Source organism: Meleagris gallopavo, chromosome 34 (assembly GCF_905368555.1).
Source record: "Meleagris gallopavo chromosome 34, MGAL_WU_HG_1.1, whole genome shotgun sequence".
Taxonomy (NCBI): domain Eukaryota; kingdom Metazoa; phylum Chordata; class Aves; order Galliformes; family Phasianidae; genus Meleagris; species Meleagris gallopavo.
Window position 1 is genome coordinate 204,391 of NC_139438.1, and position 22,806 is coordinate 227,196.

The 22,806-nt window shown below is 56.2% G+C and overlaps 1 protein-coding gene across 9 annotated transcripts in view; it reads left to right on the forward strand.

The window, feature by feature from the left end:
- The first annotated feature begins 1,187 nt into the window (after positions 1–1,187).
- The window catches only part of WIZ (WIZ zinc finger), a 50,070-nt gene continuing 28,451 nt past the window's right edge, over positions 1,188–22,806 (forward strand). For 5 of the 9 annotated variants that reach the window (XM_085214882.1, XM_085214884.1, XM_085214885.1 and 2 more), the window contains exons 1-2: positions 1,188–1,555; positions 7,690–8,156. In XM_085214882.1, the coding sequence (XP_085071008.1) occupies positions 1,215–1,555; positions 7,690–8,156 (808 nt within the window). In that variant the 5' untranslated portion in view covers positions 1,188–1,214. Of the gene's footprint in view, positions 1,556–7,689; positions 8,157–10,015; positions 10,083–13,486; positions 13,683–21,530; positions 22,583–22,806 lie in introns of those variants that run through there. The other 4 variants (XM_085214891.1, XM_085214890.1, XM_085214889.1 and 1 more) reach the window with 4 other exon arrangements.

Here is a 22,806-nt window from a genome sequence, read left to right on the forward strand (position 1 = left end):
CTTGGTGCTGGTTGGGTTCTGTCACCACTCTGGGCTCTGTCCCCAGTGCCATTCTGTTTCCAGTGTCACCCTGTCCCCAGCCATGGAGACACTGTGGGGCAGAGCCACGAGGGACCCTATGGTGAGTGATGAGACCATGTGGACCTTTTGGGGGTGTTGGAACCATGGCAACTCATCTAGGGGTGATGAGACCATGAGAAACCCTTTGGGACAGGCCCATGGGGACCATTTAGGAATGCCGAGTCCATGGGAACCTTTTGGGGGTGACAGAACACGAGGGACTCCAGTGAGTGATAGGACCATGGAGACCCTCTGGTGGGTGATGGGACCATGGGAATCTTTTGGTGGAAGACAGGACCACGAGGAACCTTTGGGGATGCCAAGTCCAGGGGGATGTTTTGGGGGTGACAGGACCATAGGGATCCTCCAAAAGTGACAGAACCATGGGGACTTGGGTGGGTGATGGGACCACGGAGATGTTTTGGTGGGTGAACAGCACCACGAGGACCTTTTGGGGCAGAGCCACGCGGACCCTCTGGTGGGTGATGGGACCACGGGGACCTTTTGGGACAGGACCATGGGGACCTCTGGAGACCGTGAACACGCTTTGGGGCTGACAGGATGACGGGGACCCTTTGAGGGGTACCAAGCACTTGAGGACCCTTTGGGACAGGACCATTTTGAGAGGTGACATCTCCTTTGGAGATGAGGGAACCATGGAAACCCCTCCATGACGGGGCCTGGGAATCCCTCGGGGCACGTCCATGGGAACCATAGAGAAAGGCAACGGGGGGACGCCTGGGGGCGAGAGGGCCGCGGGGGACCATTTGTGGGGGTGATGGGACCGCGCGCATCCCTCGCGCAGCGCATTTCCCTGCGCCCCCCAAGATGGCGGCGCTGCGCCCCCGTCGCGGTCCGATGACGCAATCATTCCGCGACGCACAGCCCTTCCCCCCGTGGAAGGTCGTCACCCCCAATATGGCGGCGCCAACAGATCCGTGACGCCATCACCTCGCGTCGCTCCCAGCTCCGTCTAAAAGTGACGTCATCACAGCGAGCCGCGCGGCCCGGAAAAAAAATGGCTCGGTACGGCGCTGTGACGTCATCTCCGCGCGCCGCTCGGCACAGGGAGGGCGGAGGGGGCGGCGGCGGCGGCGGCGCGCGGGGATCCCTCCGGCGGGGGGGGGGCGGGGCGGCCTCAAGGCGGCCCCAAGATGGCGGCGGCGGGAGCGGAGGCGGCGCTGGGGCCCCGTTCGCCGCCCCCAAGATGTCGGCGTCGGGCGGGCGGCGCGCGGCGTGACGTCGTCGGGCCCCGCCGGCGGGGGGGGGGCGGGGGAGCGGCCCGAGCAGCGCAGGCGGCGGCGGCGGCGGCGGCGGAGGAGGAGGAGGAGGAGGAAGAGGCGGAGAGGGGGGGCCCGGGCCCGGCCGAGGCCCCGGGGGGGGATTTAAAGGGACCATGTCCCCTCCGAGGGGAGAACGGCGGCGGCGGCGGAGCGGCGAGAGAGGCGGGCGGCCCCGGGGGTGGCGGCTGCGGCGCTGAGGGGGGGGGAGAGGGGTGAGTAACGGGGGGGGAACCGTCCTGAGTGCTGGACGGGGGTCTGGGGGCGGGGGGGGGGCGGGGGAGAGAGGTGACAGCGAGGTGGGGGGGTGCGGGGGGGTGTGACAGTGTGGGGACGGTGGGGGGGGCGGTTGTGTTGTAGGAGTAATGAGTTGGGGGGGGCACAGGTGGCAACGGTGACATGGGGGGGAGTGAGCGGGTGGGCTGCGACAGTGTGGGGACACGGGGGGGGTGCTGAGATGGGGGGGTCAGAGTCTGGGGGGGGCATGGGGGGGGTTGTGACTGTGGGGACACAGGTGGCAATGGGGGCACAGGTATCAGTTGTTACGGGGGGGCTCTGCTGGGGGGCACAGGTAGCAATGGTGTCGTGGTGGGGGGAGTATTTGGGGGGGCTGTGACAGTGTGGGGACACAGGGGGGGATGTGCTGAGATGGGGGGTCAGAGTCTGGGGGGAGACATGGGGGGGGTTTGTGATTGCGGGGGCACAGGTGTCATAGTTGTTATGGGGGGGCTGTGCTGGGGGGGCACAAGTGGCAGTGAGGACATGGGGGGGGAGTGTTTTGGGGGGGCTGTGAGGATGTGGGGTCATGGGGGGCTGTGCTGAAATGAGGGGAGTCAGAGCCTGGGGGAGGGCATGGGGGGTTTGTGACTGTGGGGGGGGCACAGATGGCAATGGGGGCACAGGTATCATAGTTGTTACGGGGGGGCTGTGCTGGGGGGCACAGGTAGCAATGGTGTCACGGTGGGGGGAGTGTTTGGGGGGGCTGTGACAGTGTGGGGACACGGGGGGGATGTGCTGAAATGGGGGGGGTCAGAGTCTGGGGGAGGACATGGGGGGCTTGTGACTGTGGGGGGGCACAGGTGGCAATGGGGGCACAGATATAGAGGTTATGGGGGCTGTGCTGGGGGGCACAGGTGGCAGTGAGGACATGGGGGGGTACTGTGCTGGGGGGAGGGGATTGGGGGGCTGTGAATGTGTGGGGACATGGGGGGGCTGTGCTGGAATGGGGGGGTCAGAAGTTGGGGGGGCTTGGGGGGGTTGTGACTGGGGGCTCAGGTGGCAGTGGGGAGGACACAGATATTGTAGGGGTTATGGGGGGGCTGTGCTGGGGGGAAACACAGGTAGCAATGGTGACATAGTGGGGGGAGCGTTTGGGGGGGGCTGTGACAGTGTGGGGACACGGGGGGAGCTGTGCTGGAATGGGGGGGATCAGAGACGGGGGGAAATGGGGGGGTTTTGTGATTGTGGGGGCACAGGTGCCAATGGGGGCACAGGTATCACAGGGATTATGGGGGCTGTGCTGGGGGGCACAGGTGGCAGTGAGGACATGGAGGGGGAGTGTTTTGGGGTGGCTGTGTGGGGACGTGGGGGGGCTCAGAGTCCGGGGGGCCATGGGGGGTTTGTGGGGGCACGGGTGGCAATGGGATTATGGGAGAGCTGTGCTGGGAGGGCACAGGTGGCAATAGTGACACGGGGGGAGTGTTTTGGGGGGGGCTGTGACTGTGGGGGCATGGGGGGGTTTGTGACTATATGGGGACACAGGTGGCAGTGGGGACATGGGGGTGCTCAGAATTTGGGGGGCTCATGGAGGGGGGTCGTAGCAGTGTGAGAACACAGTGTTGATGGGGGGAATGCTTGGGTGTTATAATAGGGGTGTTGTGGTGGAGGGGGCACAGGTGTCCTGGGGGGGGGGTAGGGGTAGGGGTGGGGGTGTCCTAGAGAGGTTGTGGGGGGGGAGGTGTTTTTGGGGAGGGTTGTGATAGCATGGGGACAAAGGGATCGATGTTGGGGGACACTCAGGTGTTGTAGGGGCAATGGGGACGTTGTGGTGGTGGGGCACAGGTGGCATTGGGGGGGTTACGGGTATGCTGGGGGTAAGGCGGAGAGTTGGGGGGGACACAGGTGGCAGTGGGGGGGCACAGGTGTGCTGGGGGTAATGGGGAGACTTGGGGGGGACACAGGTGGCAGTGGGGGGGGCTTGGTGGGGAGCTTGGGTTGTGAGTTTGAGGATGCGGGTGGCAGTGGGGAGGGGGATGTGGGTGTTGTGATGGGGGGGACACAGGTGGCAGTGGGGATGTTGGGGGGGGCACTGTGCTGGGGAGGGGGAAAATGTTTTGGGGAGCGCTGTGCTGATATGGGGGAGTGGAAGGGTTTGTGAGGGGGACACAGTTGTCCTGGGGGGGGGCTATAGGAGGAGGGGGGGAGCAAATGTTTCAATAGGGGACTGTGACAGCGTGGGGACACAAATGGTGATGGGGGGGGCGGGCGGTACTGTGCTGAGGAGGGGGAGAAAAAGTGTTTTGGGGGGGTTCAGGCACTGGGGGGACAGTGGAGGGGTTTGTGACAGTTCAGGGACACAGGTGGCAGTGGGGTGGGGATGGGTGGCAATGGGGTAAAGGTGGAGGTTGGGGTTGGGGGGACACGTGGCAATGGGACCCCCCCCATTCCCCCCCTTCCTTCCAGGACTGTGCTGGGGGGGTGGAATGGGGACAGAGTGACACGAGACAGGGATGCCAGCACCACGCCAGGTGACAGCTGTCACCAGGTGGGTGAAGTGGGGCTGGAGGGGGGGGGAGGGATTTGGACCTGTTCCCCCCCTCCTCTTTGGGTTGGTTCAGCATCACTTTGCCCACCAAGGACCCTCCGTTAACGAATGGCTGCTAATGAGGACTGGGAGCCTTCGTGGTGGGAACGTTAGTGACTTTGGGGGGGGGGGGGGCTTGGGGCCAGGGTTTCTCCCCACGCAGCTCGTGTCCCCTCCCCTCCCGGCTCTTTGGAGCATCTCTGGTCTCGACGTCGCTCCATTTCACCCAATGCTGCCATGGCAAAGACTCCACATGGAGCCCAACATCCCGGAATGAACGCTGCATCCCAACCCAACGCCGCGTTTCCCATCCCAGCCCTGCAAGCTGTGCAAGCAAAGAGGAGGAAGGAGCTTTTAGGGGACGCTTCCCAGCTCTGGGAAGGAGGAAAATCCTTCTGCTCAATGCTGTCCTTAACGCAGCTTCGGGAAGTTTTCCTTCTTGGGCACGTGGGGAGAATCTGCTGATTTCTCCGAGGAAGGAAATTCTTCAGGATCCCATTTCCAACCCAACGTCTGCTACGAAAATGTTGTCGCTATGGAGGGAAACCATCCGGGATCTCAGCTCCGACCCAAAAATGCCATCGTGATGGCTTGGAGCTTTTGGGAGCTTCCCCAAATTCCTCCTTGGATCGAATTCCATTGCAGTCGTTCACCATTTGCATTTCTGCCCTGGAAGGAGTCGTTCCCCAAAGAAGAAATCCTTGCAGTCGAAGCGTTTTGATGGGAGAACCCAACCGGAGCCTTTGGGTGCGCTCAGCCCTTAACCAAAAAAAGAAAAAAAAAAAAAGGGGGGTAAAAAAGCCCCCAGAAGGCTCCGAATGCCACCATCTGGCCTCGTGCGGATCTCTCTTGGCTTTCTGGTGGGGCATTTCCCCATCCTCGGCTCCCAGGGAAGGAAGCGATTGTCCCCACTTAAGCATTTTAGCATTTAAATTGTGGCGGTGCCGCTCCGCCTTTGGCCGTGGGGCGATGGGTTGGGGTTGGGGGAGGGATGTTGCAGTGCTGCTCGGTCCCTCGCCATGATCGGGTGCTGGGGAGCGTGGTGAGACAACAACTTTTGTCACTTTTTTTCTCTTTTTTTTTTTTTTTTTTTTGGTTTTTTGCTTTTTAGAGCCCAGAAATTGCTGGGATTTGGGGTTTTTAAATGGGTTAACAGTTGGGTGGTGCGACGGAACCGACCCCAAGCTCTCTGAAACCGGGGGTTTTTAGGATGGAGGCATCCGCTGCCTTTCCCCGTGGGTTTCTGAGCTGCTGAGGTTGGTGTGGGGTGGGGGGGATCTCTCTTTTCCTCCCCCATCGGACTCAGAAACCCAACCGAGAGCTGGGAGATGAAGGGCAGCGGTTGGTCCCTATGGAGAGGAGGGACACCAGAGCGTCTTGCAAAGGGAAAAAGCCCTTTCCTGGAGCAGGGGGGCTTCAGCTCTTCCCAAAAAACCCATACTTGTGGAGGAGGGGGAGGAGAGAAGGGCCGTGGGATCAGTTCCAGTGTGCCCAGCGTTGGTTCTTGGGGGGTTTACCCAAAATCCAGGTTTCTTGCGATGTCGGGGTCGGCGCACCGGGGTTTGGGCTCAGTGTGGGATGCTGTAGGGCTGGGAGGGCCAAACTGGGGCGCTGCATTGTGTCCAAAGGGGAACCAAAAAGAGCTCTTCAGGTTGTTTTGCTTTATTTCAGATAATTTTTCACCCCGACGGATCCCTCCGCAGGGAGGACGGCTCTTGTTTTGCCGTCAGCCCGTCCATCATCGTGTCACAATTTTAGGAATGGGGTTGATGCGTTTTGGGGCGATTTCCCTCCTTTTGCTCCAACTTCTCCCAGGCTTCGGGTGAAGTCTCCGCTCTGCTGAGCCCTCGGTGCTGTCTGGGTCCAGTCCTGCTCACTTCGAGTCTCTCTTTGCCACCACTTATCGCTCACGGCACCCAGTGCTTGGCATGGAGGCAACGGGCTCATCTATGGGCCGTTGTTTTCCTTTGGCTCCTGCCATGAAATTGAAGCCTGCTCTTGAGTTAAGGGTGGATTTATCAGCTTTTGGGGGCGTGCTTTGATCTGGGGCTGAGGGGTGAGTGGTCCATCCGGCTGCACCTGGCCGACGTGATGGGAAATCGGGGGTGACACCAAAAGGATGTCCCACATCCCTCCGCGTCCTGCAGCTGGATTCAAGCAAGGAAAACGGGGAATTTTCCATGGGAACTGGCTTTATCCTGGCTGAGCATCTTCTACCCAGCAGCTTTGGGATGGTGGCGTTGGGTGCAAAATGTTTCCAGTTCCAAGACCCGATTTGGAAATGCAGTCATCCAATGCACGTGAGCACTGGGTGCCTTGGGGGTCCCACTGGGTGCCCAAATCCAACTACAGGAGCTGAGCCCCGATGCTCCGGCATAAAGGCGATGATGGCACCAGATTTTGGGGTATTTTTAGGGCTTTTTAAATCTCCCTGGGGACAAAGTAGCCCAAGCGTTGGGGAGCTTTGCCCCACCACAGGGGTGAAGGCAGCAAAGTGGCTTTTTAGGAGGAAAGAAGAGGGTTTTGGGGTCATCGTGCCTCCGCTTGGCTCCGCCGTTCTCCTCCCACGGCCTCGGGCTACGGTGGCTGATAACAGCTCGAATAATTCCCTCTCTTCATTTGCATTGTTACCTTGAAGGTATTTATAGTCTCCCTGCCTTCTCCTTCCCTGGCTGTGTAAATTTAGCTCCTTGGCTCTCCCCGGGTGCCTTTATCCAGCCGATAAGCTGCGCTTTTTAGCATCGCTTTCTTCTTTTTCCCCCGCCCTGCACCCGTGGCAGAGATCTCCCTTCCTCCAGGTGATTCTCATCCCCCCTCAGCCCCCTCTACAACTCCTGCTTGCAGCACAGCACCGAGCAGCACTGTGGGTTTGGGGGCAATGCGTTGGTTTTAGGGGGGCGAAGTCACCTGGCTCGCTGGGACCCTTGCAGGGTCCCCAATTTGCTTCGATCCGTACGGTTTAAGTCAGCGTGGGGATAGAGGATTTCTTGGATTTGGGGTAATTCTGGCGTTGGCAGTGGGGTCAGCGCCCATGGCCGGGATGTTGCTGTTCCTTTAACTCCGCTCAGTGTCTGCAGTATCCCAAAGACCCCCAGATTTTGGGAACCAGGGGTCTTTGGGGGTTCAAACTGCGCTCTTTCCAGCTGCAACATTATGGGACTTGGGCACTTGTGGGGGGAAGTAGTGGGTTTGAGGGTTTTCTCTGGCTCGTTGCGAGGGTAGAGGAGATGGATGGTCCCAAAGCCCAGGGACGCTGTCTGTCTTCCCTCTCTATAGTGGGACGGGGGGGGAAACTTCGTATTGGTTGCATCACCTCCAGGATGGACCCGGCGCTGTGCAGAGGACGAGCGATGGGACCCAAAATCTTACCCAGGGCTTGACTTGGGAAGCAGCAAATAAGGGACGAGCAGAGGGCAGCGTTGGGAACAGCAGCTTGGATGGAGCCTGCTGGGTTTTCAGGAGCTGCTCGCTGCTCTCACAGCCTCCTCCGCCTCGGTGAAGCCATGCTCCTCTCATTTTCCCCTCTCTTATCTCTGTTTCTCATAGATTTTTCCGGCTGTCCCTGGCCATCAACCCTCCCGAGTCCCAGCGCGGTGTTTTTTTCCAAGTGACACAGCACAATCAGCGAGGGATGGAGAAAGCTGTCCCTACTTTATCAGAGCAACAGCGAGAGCGCCAGGGAGATGGAAGCAGAGCTCTGCTAATGCCACTGGAGCCAAACAAAGAGAATTTTGCTGCCCCCGATTGCCCCCAAGGTGAAGAGCGAAGAGCTGCTTTTGTGAAAGATGCAAAAAAGCCTCTGGAGAGCGCGGCTCTATCTGGGACATCGGTGGAAGTGGGGACGGAGCTCGACGAAGCTGCCTTCTACACCGCTGATGACTTGGTGACAATGAGCAGGGACACGAAGGGACCCTCTGGCACTGATCTCTGTCCCCTACAAGAAGACCCCGTCTTCTTCTCTCCGCTGTCTCGCCAAGAGCCCGACATCGCCCTGGAAGCCTGCGACGTGGCCGGTGAGTCCCCTTGGGTTCTGCTGCGGGCTGGTGGCATCTCTTGCATGGCCACGGTTGGGTTTGGGGTTGCGTTGGTTTTGTCTGTTGGCTGTTTGGCAGCCCGGGTCTTGCTGGTGTTGCCCAGCTCTGGTTATTGATGGTTCTTTCCTTGTGTGGTTTGGAGACGGTTTTGCCATGAGATGAGGATTTGGGGGAAGCGGAGCTGCGGTGGGGTGGGAGAGGTGTGGATTTAAGGCTTGGGGTTGTGGTAAAATGAGAAAGCTGGGTACTCGTGTCTGGGTTCAGCACCAGAGGCAGGCGGTGCCAAACCCCACTTGGGCCTTATTGGGGAACCCCAAATGGGACGCGTGCCATCACCCTCAGTGGAAGGATATGAGGTGGCCAGGGACCTGTCTGAGGACCTCTGGTAACCCATTGAGGTCACATCTCCATCGTTGAGACTGCTGGCACCAGGATCTGTTCCATGGGAAGAGCCAACTCTCAACAGCTGGCACTTGAGGGCCATCTTGGCAAAGATCTGATGTTTGGGACCCACCGTGTGCCCCAAAAGCTCTCATAGGCGGAGCGTTGGGTTGCAGCCATGTGTGATGTGTGTCACCTCGGGAGCTCAGGATGCACCTGGGCAGCGCTGAGCCCCCCTTGCTGCAGCAAACCCAACTTTTGGGCGTGCTTGGTGAGTCAAAACTGCCATCTGTGGCTGCTCTCGGGTATCTCTGGGGCTGAAACACCGCCGCCTGCGCCCGGTTGGGTTGAGCATCTCCGTTACCCATCGGTGACCCCAATGGCAAATCCTACTCCGAGGGCTCTGGATGTGTGCCAGCAATGCTGCTGCACTTTGGGGATATTTTCTGTGTTTTCCAAGCTCTGTTCCTGCAGGGCAGCCCCTCGCAGCTGCTGCTTTTCCTTGAATCCCCGATTTTCCAGCATCTTTCCCTCGTCTGCTCTGAGGGTGTCCACGTCTCCGTGCCATCCCTGCATCCTCCAAAACTTTTGCATCGTTTGGATGCTGAGCGCTGGCGGGGTGCTTGCGTCCATCCTGCACGTTCACAGCCCTCCCTTCCTTCCCTCTTTCCTTCTGGATGCTGGTTGGTGATTGGCCTCGTTAATTAACTCCTGGCTGGAAGGTGGCTCTCAGTTCCTCCGCTGTCCGCAGCGGGTGGAAAATTAACTCACGGAGGGGGAAGGAGTGTTTGAAGAATGAGCAACGCGGGGCAGCCAGGCGTGAGGTTTAGGGCAGGGCGTTTTCCTCCTGTGCTGAGCTGGAGGGCAAATCCTGCTTGGTGCTGAGCAGAATTCAGGGCTTTTTCCCCTTAAAAATCCCTGAAGGAAGGCAGATGTGGTGTGGAGCAGTGCGCAGTGTCTCCGTGTTGGCAATATCCTGGGTTCCCTACCTCGCTCAGGGGAGCCTCACGCTCTGGTTTGGGTGATTTCACCCCAGGGCATCACCCACGGCTGCTCAGAACTTCACGAGCACCGAGGCAACGTTGGGAGCGGAAGGAAGAAATCCCGATGGAAACCCTTTGCATTTTGGTGGCTTCGTGTCTCCTCTTTCCTCCGTGAGAAGCTCTTTGGGCTCTGTTTGTGCTCTCCCAGAAGCAATTTGGGCAATAAATAGTTTCAAACTGTGTTTTCCTGGAGGGAAACGGGGAGATGCTCTGCAGTCCCCTCCCTCCTTTGGGGCTGAGTGAGCAGCACGCTCAGATCTCAATCCCAAGCCCTTATCTTCTGGCTGCATTTGCAACTCTCCGTGCACCCCCTGCATCACGGGACCCTTATCAGCCCCGGCCCGGGGGGTTTCCTCCCCATATCAGCAGAGTTGGGGCAGGGCTGTTGGAGCCGAGGTCGCAGCACGCTGAGCTTTGTGCTGAGCTCTCCCTTGTCCTGCTGGTTGGTGTCCATTGTCTCGTCCCCATTGTGTCCCCGCAGGTGAGTGATCAGGAAGGGGCAGGCGGGGATTTGGGGCTTGCTGAGAGTGGAAGCTGTTTGGGAATGGTGCCGTGAGGTTTCCTGTGCAGGGATGTCTTGCTTTGGGATTGCTGTAGCAGTTTCAGGTGTCCCCAGGTTCCCCTCAGCAATGGGACAGCCTGCTTTGGGGTTGCTGTGGCAGCGTGGGGTGTCACGAGGTCCCCACTGTCGGGACATCCAACTTTGGGATTATGTGGCAGTGAGAGGGGTTTCCATGATCCTCCCCCAGCATCAGAGCATCCAACTTCAGGTTGCTGTGGCAGTGTAGGGTGACGTGAGGTCCCCAACGCAGGGACATCCAGCTGTGATGGTAGGAGTTGTCCCCAGTATTGAGGCATCCCTCTGTGGGATTTCTGTAGCAACCTGGGGTGTCGTGAGGTCCCCAACGTGGGGACATCCATTTGGTAATGAGAGGTGCCCCAAGGTCCCCAGTCTTGGGACATTCTGCATTGGGCTGTGGTGTGGGGTGTCCCCAAGGTCCTGCGCATGACACGATTTCATCCCTGGGGACACTTCATACCCCGCTGAAAGCCCAGGTATGGATTTCCAACCAGTGCCGTGTGTCAAACTGGTTCAACTGGTTCAGGTTTGGGTATAGACAACATCTCAGTGCTCACCAGGCTGAAAAGGGGCATTTTCATCCCAAATCACCAACTGGGAGGAACAGCCCAACCCGCTGAGGAAGAGGAGAAAGGGAAGGAGGCTGGGGAGGTGCCATGTTTGATGTATACAGGTCTGACAGGGAGGGCAATGCCCCGCTGGGCTGCGTGTGGCACAGCCAGCGTCCCACCTCCACGTCCCTCCTGGTTCCCCACCTTTTGGGATAATTTCTCCTCTTTTTCCATTTTAATCCCTACTTCTGCATCCCCTTCTCTTGCGAGAACCGCCGTTGCAGGTCGGGAATGACTTTCCATTCATCCCTCTGAGCTCCAATTGAACTGAGATCCATTCCTGGGAAAGGTTGAGCCCTCCTGAAGTTGGTATTTTAATGTTTTATTTATTCTTTTTCTTTTTTTTGTGTTTCTTTTTTTTCTTTCTGCTGGAATGAAACTCAAGAGCCCACTCGAGCCCGGCGTCACGCCTTAGAGCTTCGGGGCCGTGTTTGCCTTTGTGCTCAGCTGGGATGTCAAGGGGCTGCAGGTTGGGGGAGATTTTATGCCAAAATGCACCCACAGGAGTCACTGAATGTCCGGAATAACAGTGACGGGGTGCAGCTGTGTTTGGGAATTGTCTCCACCTGTGGCCACAGGAGGTTGGGGACAACGTTGTCCTTGGTTTGGGTCTTAATTGCTGCTGGGGAACAGTTTGGCCGCATCCTGATTCTGATATCTGGCCCAAGTCCTCTTAAAAGAGGAGGAAAAAAGGGATAACCTCAAGCTGCGCTGCTCTGTGACTCAGTTTCCCCTTGCAGCTCCCTTCCCTGCATTCTTTGCTACCTGCAAGCTGGAGAAAAACCCGATGGGACTGGGGACAGTGCAGCTCCACAGCGATTTGTTGGGCATGGAATCTGTCCTCGTGGGTGTCCTTGGTCCCCCATGGGCCACTGCTATCATTAAAGCAGAACTCGTTAGGGCTTTTCCAGGGACGTGATTGTAAGGTCATGGCGGGGTTGTGCTGCTGCAAGGAAAAAATGCTGGGATGGAATTCCCCAAATTTGGGTCATTTTTCTGGGGATGGTGGCATGGAGTGCCTTTTTTGTGGAGGGGATGGGAGCCGAGAGAAAAAAGGGCAAAGATGAGATTTTTTTTTTTTTTTTTTTTTTTTTGTTTTTCACTTAAAAGATCACAACCTGCAGAGTGCTTGGATAACTGAGGTGGCACAATGGAGACGGGGGGAAAAGACAGAAAAGCATCAGTGCTGTGGATGCATCTGGGGCACGATGACAACTCATTTGTGTGCAGGAAAAATGGATAAATTTTACTTTTCCTGGGAAATTTGAGAGCCTCATCTCTCACCCTCGTGCTGGATTGGGTCCTCGGGCCTCCCGGAGCAGAATGCTAGATTTGAGTTGGTTTTGTGGGTTTCTCCTGCCTTGATGACTTCCAAGAAGGGTCTGGTGATAAACGAGGTGACTTTGGTGATAGATTTTTTTTTTTTTTTTTTTTTTCTTATGCTAACCTGGATGTCCCAGTTCCTCACTGCAAAGTGCTGGAATGTGTTCTGGGGGAAAAACACCTTGGTTTTGCAAGGTGGATCCCAATAGGAAGTGAGAAATGGTGGGTGGGTCTGGGGCTTGGTGGGGAGGTGAGGCATCATGGCACTGTTCTAGTTCTGAACTTCAAGATGTTGGACTGAGTTTTAGGAGTGTTTGGGGTGAAAATGAGTATTGGAGTGAGTTTTTTTTGGGGGGGAAACGTGTTGATTTTGCAAGGTGGATCCCAATAGGAAGCACTTCATGTGGGAAATGGCACTTGGGGTTGGCCATGGGGATCTGCAGAGAGCTCTTGGTTGAGTTTGTGTGTCTGTCCTGGTCCAGGTTGGTGGGAGTTTAGTTGGAAACATTGAATGGACCCTCAGAAAGGCAAAGAAATTGGTGTAAGCTCAGCTCTGGGGCCGTGTGGATACGTAGGGAATGGGGATGGATGCCCACACGGAATGCATTTGGGAGATCCTGGAGCAGATCCTGGCTTGGCCAAAGCTCAGCACAGTTTTATCCCAATCCTTAAGCTCTCTCTTAGCTTGAAGACCTCAGTTCTGCCCCACTGGGAGTCTTGTGGTGCTGCTCCCTGGCCCCGCTGATCCTACCCCAAAATTGCCCCTCTCTGTGTGTAGGATCTTGCACAGAGCTGGAGCTCTGTAGGAGCCTGGAAAATTCAGTGAGGACGTTGAGAAGGCCAAAACTCTGCACGATCTACGTTTGTCTGAGATCTGAGGCTGGTGGGGAGGCGAGACCTTGAGATGCTGTCCTTGTTCCTAACTTCAAGATATCGGGATGAATTCCGGGGAGAAACACGTTGGTTTTGCAGCACCGATCCCAACAGGAAGCGGTGCTTTGAGTTGGCTGTGGGGCTTTGCAGAAAGCTCTGGTGGCCTCCAGCCCTTCTCCCAAGCCCTTCCCAAGGTGTGTTTGCCAACGCTTTGTTTCCACGGCCGCCTTTGAACTCGGTCCAAGAAAGATAGGCGATCACAGGACGGACCGAGCGGGCGCAGCTCACGCTGATCTCCTGCCTTAACGCCTGGGGACAGTCCCTGCTGCCTTCCTCCAGAGACCTGAAGCCTTTATGGAGTTTTCTACGCGGACGAGGAGCAACGTGGCAGTTTCTCAATGCGTTCTCCATGCTGATGGATGTAGGATTCCCTTCGTCGAGGAGCTGAGCGTGCAGTCCCGGTAACCTTGCTCGTGCCATCAGCCTCGTAGCCTGCGAGCCGTGCCAGGAAAGATGTCATGTTGTTGCTTAGCAAATAAATAACCCAACGCTGGAGTCCAAGACAACAGACAGAGCGTAGCTGGAGCTGGGACCTGGAGTGCACTTGGTGACCCTACGGTTACATGGAAAAACTGCACGTGGCGTGTCCTCCAACGCAGCCTCGTGGAGGGCTCTCTCCTCAAAGGCTTGTGGGGTTGGTGGCCATCAGGATGAGGGTTTGGGAGCAAGGCAGAGGTTGGGTTGTGGGGTTGCTTGCAAGCATGGCCACGTCCCCATGGGCTGGGAGCTTTGTTGTGCCCTGATCTCCAAATGTGCCACCAAAAGAATGGGGCAAGAGTCCATGGAGGTGTTTTCTTGGCCCCTTTTGGACCCCAAAGCTGGAGCCCCAAAGGCGAGGGGGGGTGGGCTCTGCCCCCCTTGCTATGGGGCCGTGCAAGGAGCAGCAAGCAGCTGCTGTGCCACTCCGTGGCAGCTATAAATAACGTCCCCAGGCCCGGTCCCCTGTGCTGCTGCTCACGCAAACGGGGCCGTGGTTTAAAAATAAGCCAGGGGCACGGCTGTGGGTTCTCCTGCTGCTGTGCAAAGTAGGACGCGGCCACGTCTGTCCCCTGCTCTGGGTGTAAGGTTGGTTTGTGCTGTGCAAAGCCAGGCTTGGGCATGGGGCAAGCCTTTGGCCTTGCACCTATAAGCTGAGGGTGCGGCGTGTCGTGGTTTGGGGGCTGTTTTTGATTCTACCCCACAGCCCAGGCTTCTTCATCCAAGCTGCCAGATGTCCGGAAAAACTCAGCAAACAGCTCAAACCTCATTTTTTTTTTCTTTTCTTTTTTCTTTGATATCAGTTGGTATAAAACCTATCTGGGAGAGAATAGAGGGTATGTGGATGTGGCAGCGACCCTTTTTGTAAGACAGGGTCAAGCTGGGGACAGAGATACCGTCACCTTTTCCCAGCCCCAGCACAATGAGCTCATGCTTCGGCGTGGGGCCATGCTTATCCTTCTCCAGCATTTGCTGCTGAGGAGGAAATTATTTTTGAGTTTATACAGTGAATATGTGGCACCACGTACGTATGTCATCAGGATGCTGGATTTGATCCATTCGGTGCTTTGCAGCATTTTTTTGGGGGGGAAATGGTTGGTTTTGGGACATGGCGACCTTGTTGTGGGGGAGCTTATCCCATGTGGGTTTGTTGCTAGGGTGGAAATGAGCTGCTGCTTCCCTTCCTCTGCTGCTGCCCCACTGCTCTGCGTCTGGTTTGTCCTCCTCATAACCGTATTGTTGGATGCGTTATTCTAGTTATGCATTATCATAGTTATTGGAGGTGTGATTATTATTTAGGGTTGTTTGTGTGATCAAAATCCTCCATTTTCTCGCTGTCTCCCAAAAATCACAGCGTGTTCTTCCCCAGTTTGCACCTGATGGTCTCCACAAATCTCTGGCAAGCAGAATCATGTGAATATTCTCAGTTCATCTCCATCTCCCAGCTGATGTTCCTCCGAATGGCCAATCCCTTCTTTCTCACCCCGGGATCCCATTTTCCACCCTGTGATGGTTAGAGTCTTTCTCCACCTGAGATACTTAGATGGAGGAGGGATCTTAACAGCATTTGGGTCCAATCTTGGTCCATCTTCCACCTTTTGGATCACCGCGATGGTGATCCTATGGGCTCCATCCACAGTGGTGACCCGGTGGTGATGGCCATGATGGCAACCCAGTAGGTGATGGTGACCCGGTGGTGATGGCTATGATGGCAACCCAGAAGATGATGGTGACCCAGTGGTGGTGGCCATGATGGTGACCCAGTAGTCGATAGCCGTGGTGGTGACCCAGTGGTGGCGACCCAGTGGTGGTGGCCATGATGGCGACCCAGTGGTGGTGGCCATGATGGCGACCCAGTGGTGGTGGCCATGGTGGCGACCCAGTAGTCGATAGCCATGATGGCGACCCAGTAGTCGATAGCCATGGTGGTGGCCATGGTGGCGACCCAGTAGTCGATAGCCGTGGTGGTGGCCATGGTGGCGACCCAGTAGTCGATAGCCGTGGTGGTGGCCATGGTGGCGACCCAGTAGTCGATAGCCGTGGTGGTGGCCATGGTGGCGACCCAGTAGTCGATAGCCGTGGTGGTGGCCATGGTGGCGACCCAGTAGTCGATAGCCGTGGTGGTGGCCATGGTGGCGACCCAGTAGTCGATAGCCGTGGTGGTGGCCATGGTGGCGACCCAGTAGTCGATAGCCGTGGTGGTGGCCATGGTGGCGACCCAGTAGTCGATAGCCGTGGTGGTGGCCATGGTGGCGACCCAGTAGTCGATAGCCGTGGTGGTGGCCATGGTGGCGACCCAGTAGTCGATAGCCGTGGTGGTGGCCATGGTGGCGACCCAGTAGTCGATAGCCGTGGTGGTGGCCATGGTGGCGACCCAGTAGTCGATAGCCGTGGTGGTGGCCATGATGGCGACCCAGTAGTCGATAGCCGTGGTGGTGGCCATGATGGCGACCCAGTAGTCGATAGCCGTGGTGGTGGCCATGATGGCGACCCAGTAGTCGATAGCCATGGTGGTGACCCAGTGGGTGATGGTGACTCAGTGGGTGATGATTGTGATGGCAACCCCATGGGGTCTGTCCATGATGGCAACCCAGCGGGTGCTCGCTGTGATAATGCACCTCAAATAACTATGTTAAGTGTGGGTTCCTCACTTGAAGAAAGGCACTTTTTGGCCTTGGAGTGTGTCCAGAGAAGGGCAGTGAAGCTGTGAGGGTTCTGAAGAACCATTCTGATGGGTAGCGACTGAAGGAACTGGGATTTTTCCATCTGGAGGAGAGAAGGTTCCCACTGAACATTAGGAAAAATCTCTTCTCCAAAAGAGTGTTCAGGTGTTGTCACAGGCTGCCCAGGGCAGTGGTGGTGTCATCATCCTGGACGTGTGGCATGGAGGGACGTGATGGCAATGGGTTGATGATTGGACTTGGTGACCTTAGAGGTCTTTTCCAACCTTAATGATTCTATGATTCTATAACCCAGCGGTGCTCACTGTTATAACCCAACACTTGGCATCCTCGGGAGCTCGTCCCCCAGCCAAGGGCCAGTCCAGCTGGTTGGCATAGCTGTGTGACAGTGGGATTAATGAGCGTTCCCAGCTCCGGCTGCAATCGGAGAGGACAGCTTGTTAAAGGCTGACAGTAGCAAACAGTGAGGAGCTGATCCCGTTGGCGAGGAGCTGATCCCCGCTGATCCCAACTGAGGGTTTTCTATGGCATTATAGCATCCAAAAATCCCTTTATGTCTCCCCACGTTGCCAATACAGCAAATAGACAAGAGCTGAGCTTCTCAGGACTCACTGTTGTTGCTTTTTAGTTGATTGAAGCCTTGCTTAGCAATGGTGAAGCCAACACGTGCCAGCAGACAGAGGACGAAGTGGATCAGGGTGTGGGATTCGGGGTTTGAAGAAAGGAGGTGGCAGTGTGAATTGTTCGTGCTCATTGCTGCTGAAACAGAGCCACTTCGATGGGAGCTATGCGCGTGCCGAGATCTGCTGGAAGCTGGAATAGGGATGGATCCAAACGAGAGGAGCTTGCAACGGAGTCTGGATGGCTTTCAAGCAGCCTGGAGAGAAACAATCCTTTCATTCGGTGCTGGACGTGTCCTCTGCTGATGAGGAAAGTTTCGGCTGCCCGCCCCATAAATCTTGCTTAAAGCTGGATGGAGCAGCGAGGGGTTGAGAGAATGGATTTGCTCAGGGCCCTGATAAGGAGAGGGTGGGGGGGAAAGGTTTTCAGCAGCTGGGAATGGCCTCTGAAAGGGTGAAAGGGCTGAAAGGAGACCGTGTGCCTGCAGGCAGCGCTCATTCGCACTTGGCTTTTGTTTTTCAAACAAAGCTCTGTGATGGGAGAAACGTAGGTGTGGAAACACCTCGGGGAGAAGAGCCCCGGGGGGTCCGTGGGGTAAAGGAATGGGGTTTTGTGGAGTTTTGGGGCTTGGGGCTGCATTGCTAGGTTGAATGGGATTGGTGCTGTCGGGATCTGAGCGCAGCAGAGGAAGGAGCATCCTCCTCCTCCTTCCTTATCCAGCCCTGGGACCGGGCTGCTGAGAGCCCCAAAACCACCCAACTGAAACTCTTGTAAGCTTTGGACGTCTGGACGCAGCCTGCAGCCCTTGTCAGCAGCCGTTTTGGGCTTCAAATCATGGATTTTCACATTTTAAACAACTCTGCGGTCAGGAGAGCAGAGTTGGGTCGTCGTTGGGTCGCTGTTGTGGCAAAGCTCCAGCAAGGTGAAAGATGAACCAAACGGGACCCAAAAGCTGCTCAGGTTCCTCCTCCAACTGAGTGTCCCGTGTGGTGACAAACCCGAAACGCCGTGGGGTGGAAAACGGGAGCGGGGTGAGAAAGAAGGGATTGGCCATTGGGAGGAACACCAGCTGGGAAACGGAGATAAGATGGGAATGTTTGCAGGACGCAGAGCTTGGGATTTGCTTGGAGGGTCGTTATGGGGAGCATCAGCTGCAAACTGGGGAGGAACACAGTTGTGACTTCTGGAAAGCAGCAGGAAAACAGAGGGTTTTGACCGCAGGAACAGCCCCAAACGGTAATCACACCTCCGGTAATTAGAATACATCTGATAACTCAAACAAGGCCCTGGACTCCATCCGGCGGATTTTCCCCATTTCGAACAGGAGAAAACCCAAAGGAAACCCCAAAGCGAACGCGTGTCCTCAGCCTCAGTGCTGGGAGGGGAGGGCAGCGCAGTGTCGGGTTCCACATGGCTGTGCCAAGCCAAACACGCCACGCTGCTCGGCGGCTCGTGGCACCGGCCGCTGCTCCCCGCGCTCACACCTGTTTCGGTTTCGATTAACGCTGTTTGCAAGCAGCAAACCCCTCCAGAGCGTTCCCAGCTCACCCCGAGGCTCCTCGCCGTGCCAAGCGGTGCGTTTTGGGGAGAAACGGGAGCTTTTTCCGCCTGGGTTGGGTTCCAGCAGGGAGCAGACGCCTGCGGAGCGAGCTCGGGTTGCTGACAAGGGGTTGGCTTTGCTCCGCTGCTGCTCGGCGGCGCTTTGCAGAGCCGGCTGTGCTCTGCAGGTTGCAAACTGTGGTTGAGTTGGGTTTTTCTTCTTGTTTTTTTTCTTGGTTTTTTTTTTTTCTTTGGTTTTGTGTTTGTTTTTTTTTTTTGTTTCCTCCCCCCTCCCCTCCCAACACTGTGAGTGACTCGTGACTTCCATGCAGCCACTGAGGTCTTCTACTGTGCAGCTTGTGAGCTTTGAGGAGCCTTTTTCCTTCAGCTCATCATAATTTCTTGGCTCTTTTGGGACTCCTCGTCCTTTCTCACTGCAGCAGCGATGCAGAATCCCGGGGTGATGCAGGATTATCACCCCGGTGCTGGGACGGCATTCAGCTCTTCCTCCTGGCTGGCAGCACCACCACTTTCTCTGGCTCTGTCCCTTGTCAGATCGACCCCCTTCTTGGTAGAGAACCCCCACTGGTTCTGCCCTCTCTCTGCCCTTGGTGGCCCTACAAGGGCTGGAGGGACCTGGGAGCGTCGGTGGGATGCGACTGAGGTTGTGGTGTGTCTGTAGGACCCGCAAACATTGCCCTTCCTCCCTGCAGGGGCTTTTTCCTGGTGGAATGAGCTGCTGTGTTCCCAGCTTTACCTTCTTCCTCTTGCTGGATTTGCCCCCCATTCCATTTGGGGTTGAGTGCAGTTCATCCCCCCAGGGGAGACATCCCAGTGCCACAGTGGGATGGGTGCCCACATCCCCATTGAGCTCAGCCTCACTCAGCAGCATCCCTACTTCTCCCCGATCCAGATGTTCACTGGAGCTCTGTGAGATCGCAGCGGATCCCAAAAACATCCCAGGGAGCTCCGACAGCCCTGTGCCAGCACTTCCTACAGCTCCATCCTTCAGCAGCACTGCTTTAGTTTAGCTTAGCTCAGTTGTTGTTTTTTGTTTGTTTGTTTCCAGCTTGCTGCAACTCGGTTGCTGTTGTGAGAATTAGCATTAGGGCGACTGTTCCTCCCACACTCTCAGAGGGCGATGAGTTTGTGCCATCCTGCAGATCCCCTTTTTTGGAAGGTTGGTGGATCTGAGCTGGAAGAGAAGATATTTTCACGAGCGTAAATGGGTGCCAAAGCTCTGAGCTTGCTCCAGATCCTTTCCAGAAGGGTTTGAGTAGGATTTGTGTCCTGATGCAACGTGTTCTGATCTGTCCAGACCAGTTGCAGCGCTCTCCAGAGCCGCTGGATGTTGCGTGCCTGGGCACAGACAAGCTCAATGCAGACACTGGGCCCACGTTTCCATTTATTTGAGTTAAGCCTGGGCGTGACAGCGATGGCAGAAAATCCCATGAAGCCAAAACGGTCTCGTGGAGAGTTGCAGCCCCTTTGGGAACTGAGAGCTGGAGGGATTCAGATCCGTGCGGTGCCATGCAATGGGAACGGGGTGGGTGGGAGCAGCCCCATGGCTGAGACGAAGCGTTCTGAAGCCAGGATGAGCCGGTGCGTCTCAGCTGCTGAGTCAGCACGTCCAGCGCCCTCCCCTCTCACTGTGCCGTTCCCCACCTCCTGCAGCCCTCCGCAGACCACTTCCTGAGCAGGCATTGCCTTTGTAACTGCTCGGGGGAGAGCCCGCTGTGATGTGGGGACAGAAAAACCCGTGCAAGAGACGCGCACATGGTGGGAGCCAGTGTGAGCTCTTGGGGTGCACGGCGTCCAGGTAAGGGGAAAGCACATCTCTGTGTTTGGGGTCTAGACAGTGCACGGGACACTTGGTGGATGGGAACGTGGTTCCCCGCTGCGTGGCTCAGTGCACACGGGGTGGAAACAAGCAGGCTTGGTTTTAGGGGAAGTGGGAGCTGGGGGGAGGCTGGTGCTCGCCCTGAAGCCCCTTCTGTTGGAGTGGTTTTCAAGGTTTCCTCGTGCCCGTGGATGTGGCCATTGCCAGGCATTGCTGGTGGATGGGGAGTGTGGGATGGCTGTGGTCTTGTCTCCGTGATGTTGTAACTCAGGGTGGCTTTGCTCTGGATGCGATCCGTTCTCCATGGTTTTGTTCCGTGTCGGTGTTCATCCTTGTTCTGTGGCCATTAGTTGTGAGTATTTGCATCTCTGCACAACTTCAAAGCATTTCGGTAGTGCCTGGAGGTCCTCGTCTCTGGGATTCCTCGTGGTGCCGGTTCCTCTTGCCATAAGATCTCACTTTGGTGAAACCAGGATGTTGTGCTTGTTGTGATGTTCCCTCATAGCCATGGGGTTTCCCAAAGCTCGATGGGGCAGTGTAGTGACCCATCAGCCAGGCAGACCTGTTCCTCTTCACTTCTCTTCTGGATGGTGCTCCTACAACTCACGTGTCTTCCCAAGCCCTGAGCGTGGAGAGAATAGAAGGGATAGAAATTTTAAGGGATAGAAATAGGATTTGACACTTTTGCTCCTAAAATCAGGCTCAGGACAAGGGCTGGCTGAGTCTTTGAGAAGGGCGAGAGACTTGGGGCTCTCAGCAGCAGTTGAGTTGGGCAGCTTTTGAGCTCCGATGCCTTTTTGGGTGTGGAGAATTGAGCTGGACAGCTTTGAGCCTCATTGCTTTTTTTGGGGAGAGTTGAGTTGGATGCCAAAGCCAAGATCAGGTTGCTCGTTTGGTTCCGCTGGGACAGTCTCCAGGAATGGATGTTTCATGTGTGCTTTCAGCAGGGTGGGTTGGAGCTGGTCTATTAGGTCGTATAAATTCACATAAATTCTATAATTTCACGCTGCATTTATCTTGTCTGTACAACCCTTCATCTCGCTTTGGGTCATTTCCAGATCCATGAAGCAGCTCAAGGAACCAAAGGGACCAAGTATCTTCGGTACTTGGATGGTTCTGCTCTTACTATAGCTTGGTGTAGCCTGAAAGAGTGGATTGGGCACTGTCTGATGGATGGCAGCAACCAAAAACATGGGATCCTTTGGTTTGTTAGTCCTGAGCCGCATTTGGAATGCTGTGGTTTGGGCTCTTCGCAGTGTTTTTTTCCTGCTTGTGGAGCAGAAATATCGGTGCTTGGATGCTGGTTGCTCAACCCTTGGGTTTTCCAGCTTGATTTCCAGCTCTGCATCTGCAGCACAAACGGAACACGTAAATGTGACTCGCAGCCCCATCCCCAGCTCCGTCAGCAGCCGGCCAAGCTCGAGTCAGATGAGACGCGATGTGCTGCCAGCACGCCAGGCTTTGAAGAGCTCCTATCCTCAAGGTCACCTGCCTGGGGGCTTAGGAGTGTCCTTAAATGCAGCCCTGAGCTGCCATCGTGCAGAAAGAGAGAGAAACGCATCCCGTTTCCGTCTGCAGACAGCCAGGATCTTTCACCAGTGCCGGAGGAGGAAAACTGACCCCAAACACATCCGTTTTCAGGAGGAAATGTGAAATTCACGGCTCTGCCCAAGTCTTCTCGCCAGCTCATCTGTATTCAGGAGCGTGAGCAGAATCTCCTGCTTGCCTCTGGCAAAGCCACAGCAAAGGGACGGGGAGCACGATTGTCTTGTCCTGCCCCGGGGAGCGTTCGGACGCGCACGTGGGACACAGGGGGATGATTCCTGATGGAGAGAAGCGATGCCACGCTCTTGGGATGGAGCAGAATTTGCTCTGAGGCAGGATTTGGAGCAGGAATACCATGAGGGATATTGAGGATTGATGATGTGCTCTTGCGATGGAGAGTAGTCCACCCAACTTGGAGACTTGGGGTAGAAAGACCATCAGAGAGCTTAAGGAGCAATACCATTCTCTTGGGATGGAGGAGTGCTGTGCCCTGCTTCAAGATTTGGAGCAGAAATACCATCAAGGATCTTGAGGAGCAATGCCGTGTCCTTTTGATGGAGAACAGTCTACCCTACTTGGGGATTTGGGGCAGAAACAGCGTTGGAGAGTTTGAGCAGCGATGCCATCCTCTGGGGATGGAAGAGTAATCTGCCCTACTTGGAGAGCTGGAGCAGCAATGTCATCAGAAGGTCTTGGTTTGGGTTTGCAGGACACCAGGCTGCTCCTTCGGGTGCCCTCAGTGGAAGGGGAGCGTTGGGGTGCAAGCAACTTTCTCCTGTTGCAAAAGGGAAAGGCTCTGCATTCATGTAGGAACTGCAGCTCCTATTAATGGTGAGTTGGGAGAAGAGCTGTTGTACCCTCTCCCTTTTTTTTTTGTGTGTGTGTGTGTGTGTGAGGTTGCTTTGTTTTGCTTCTCAGCCCAAGGCCATGCATTCCTTGCACGGGAACCCTCGTTGCTCAGTTTGGAAAGAAAAACACAAACCTGTGCCATCTAAAGCAGCAGCAATCCCTGCTGTTGGGGTGGTGGCATGGGGCTGCAGTGTTTTCCCACCGCT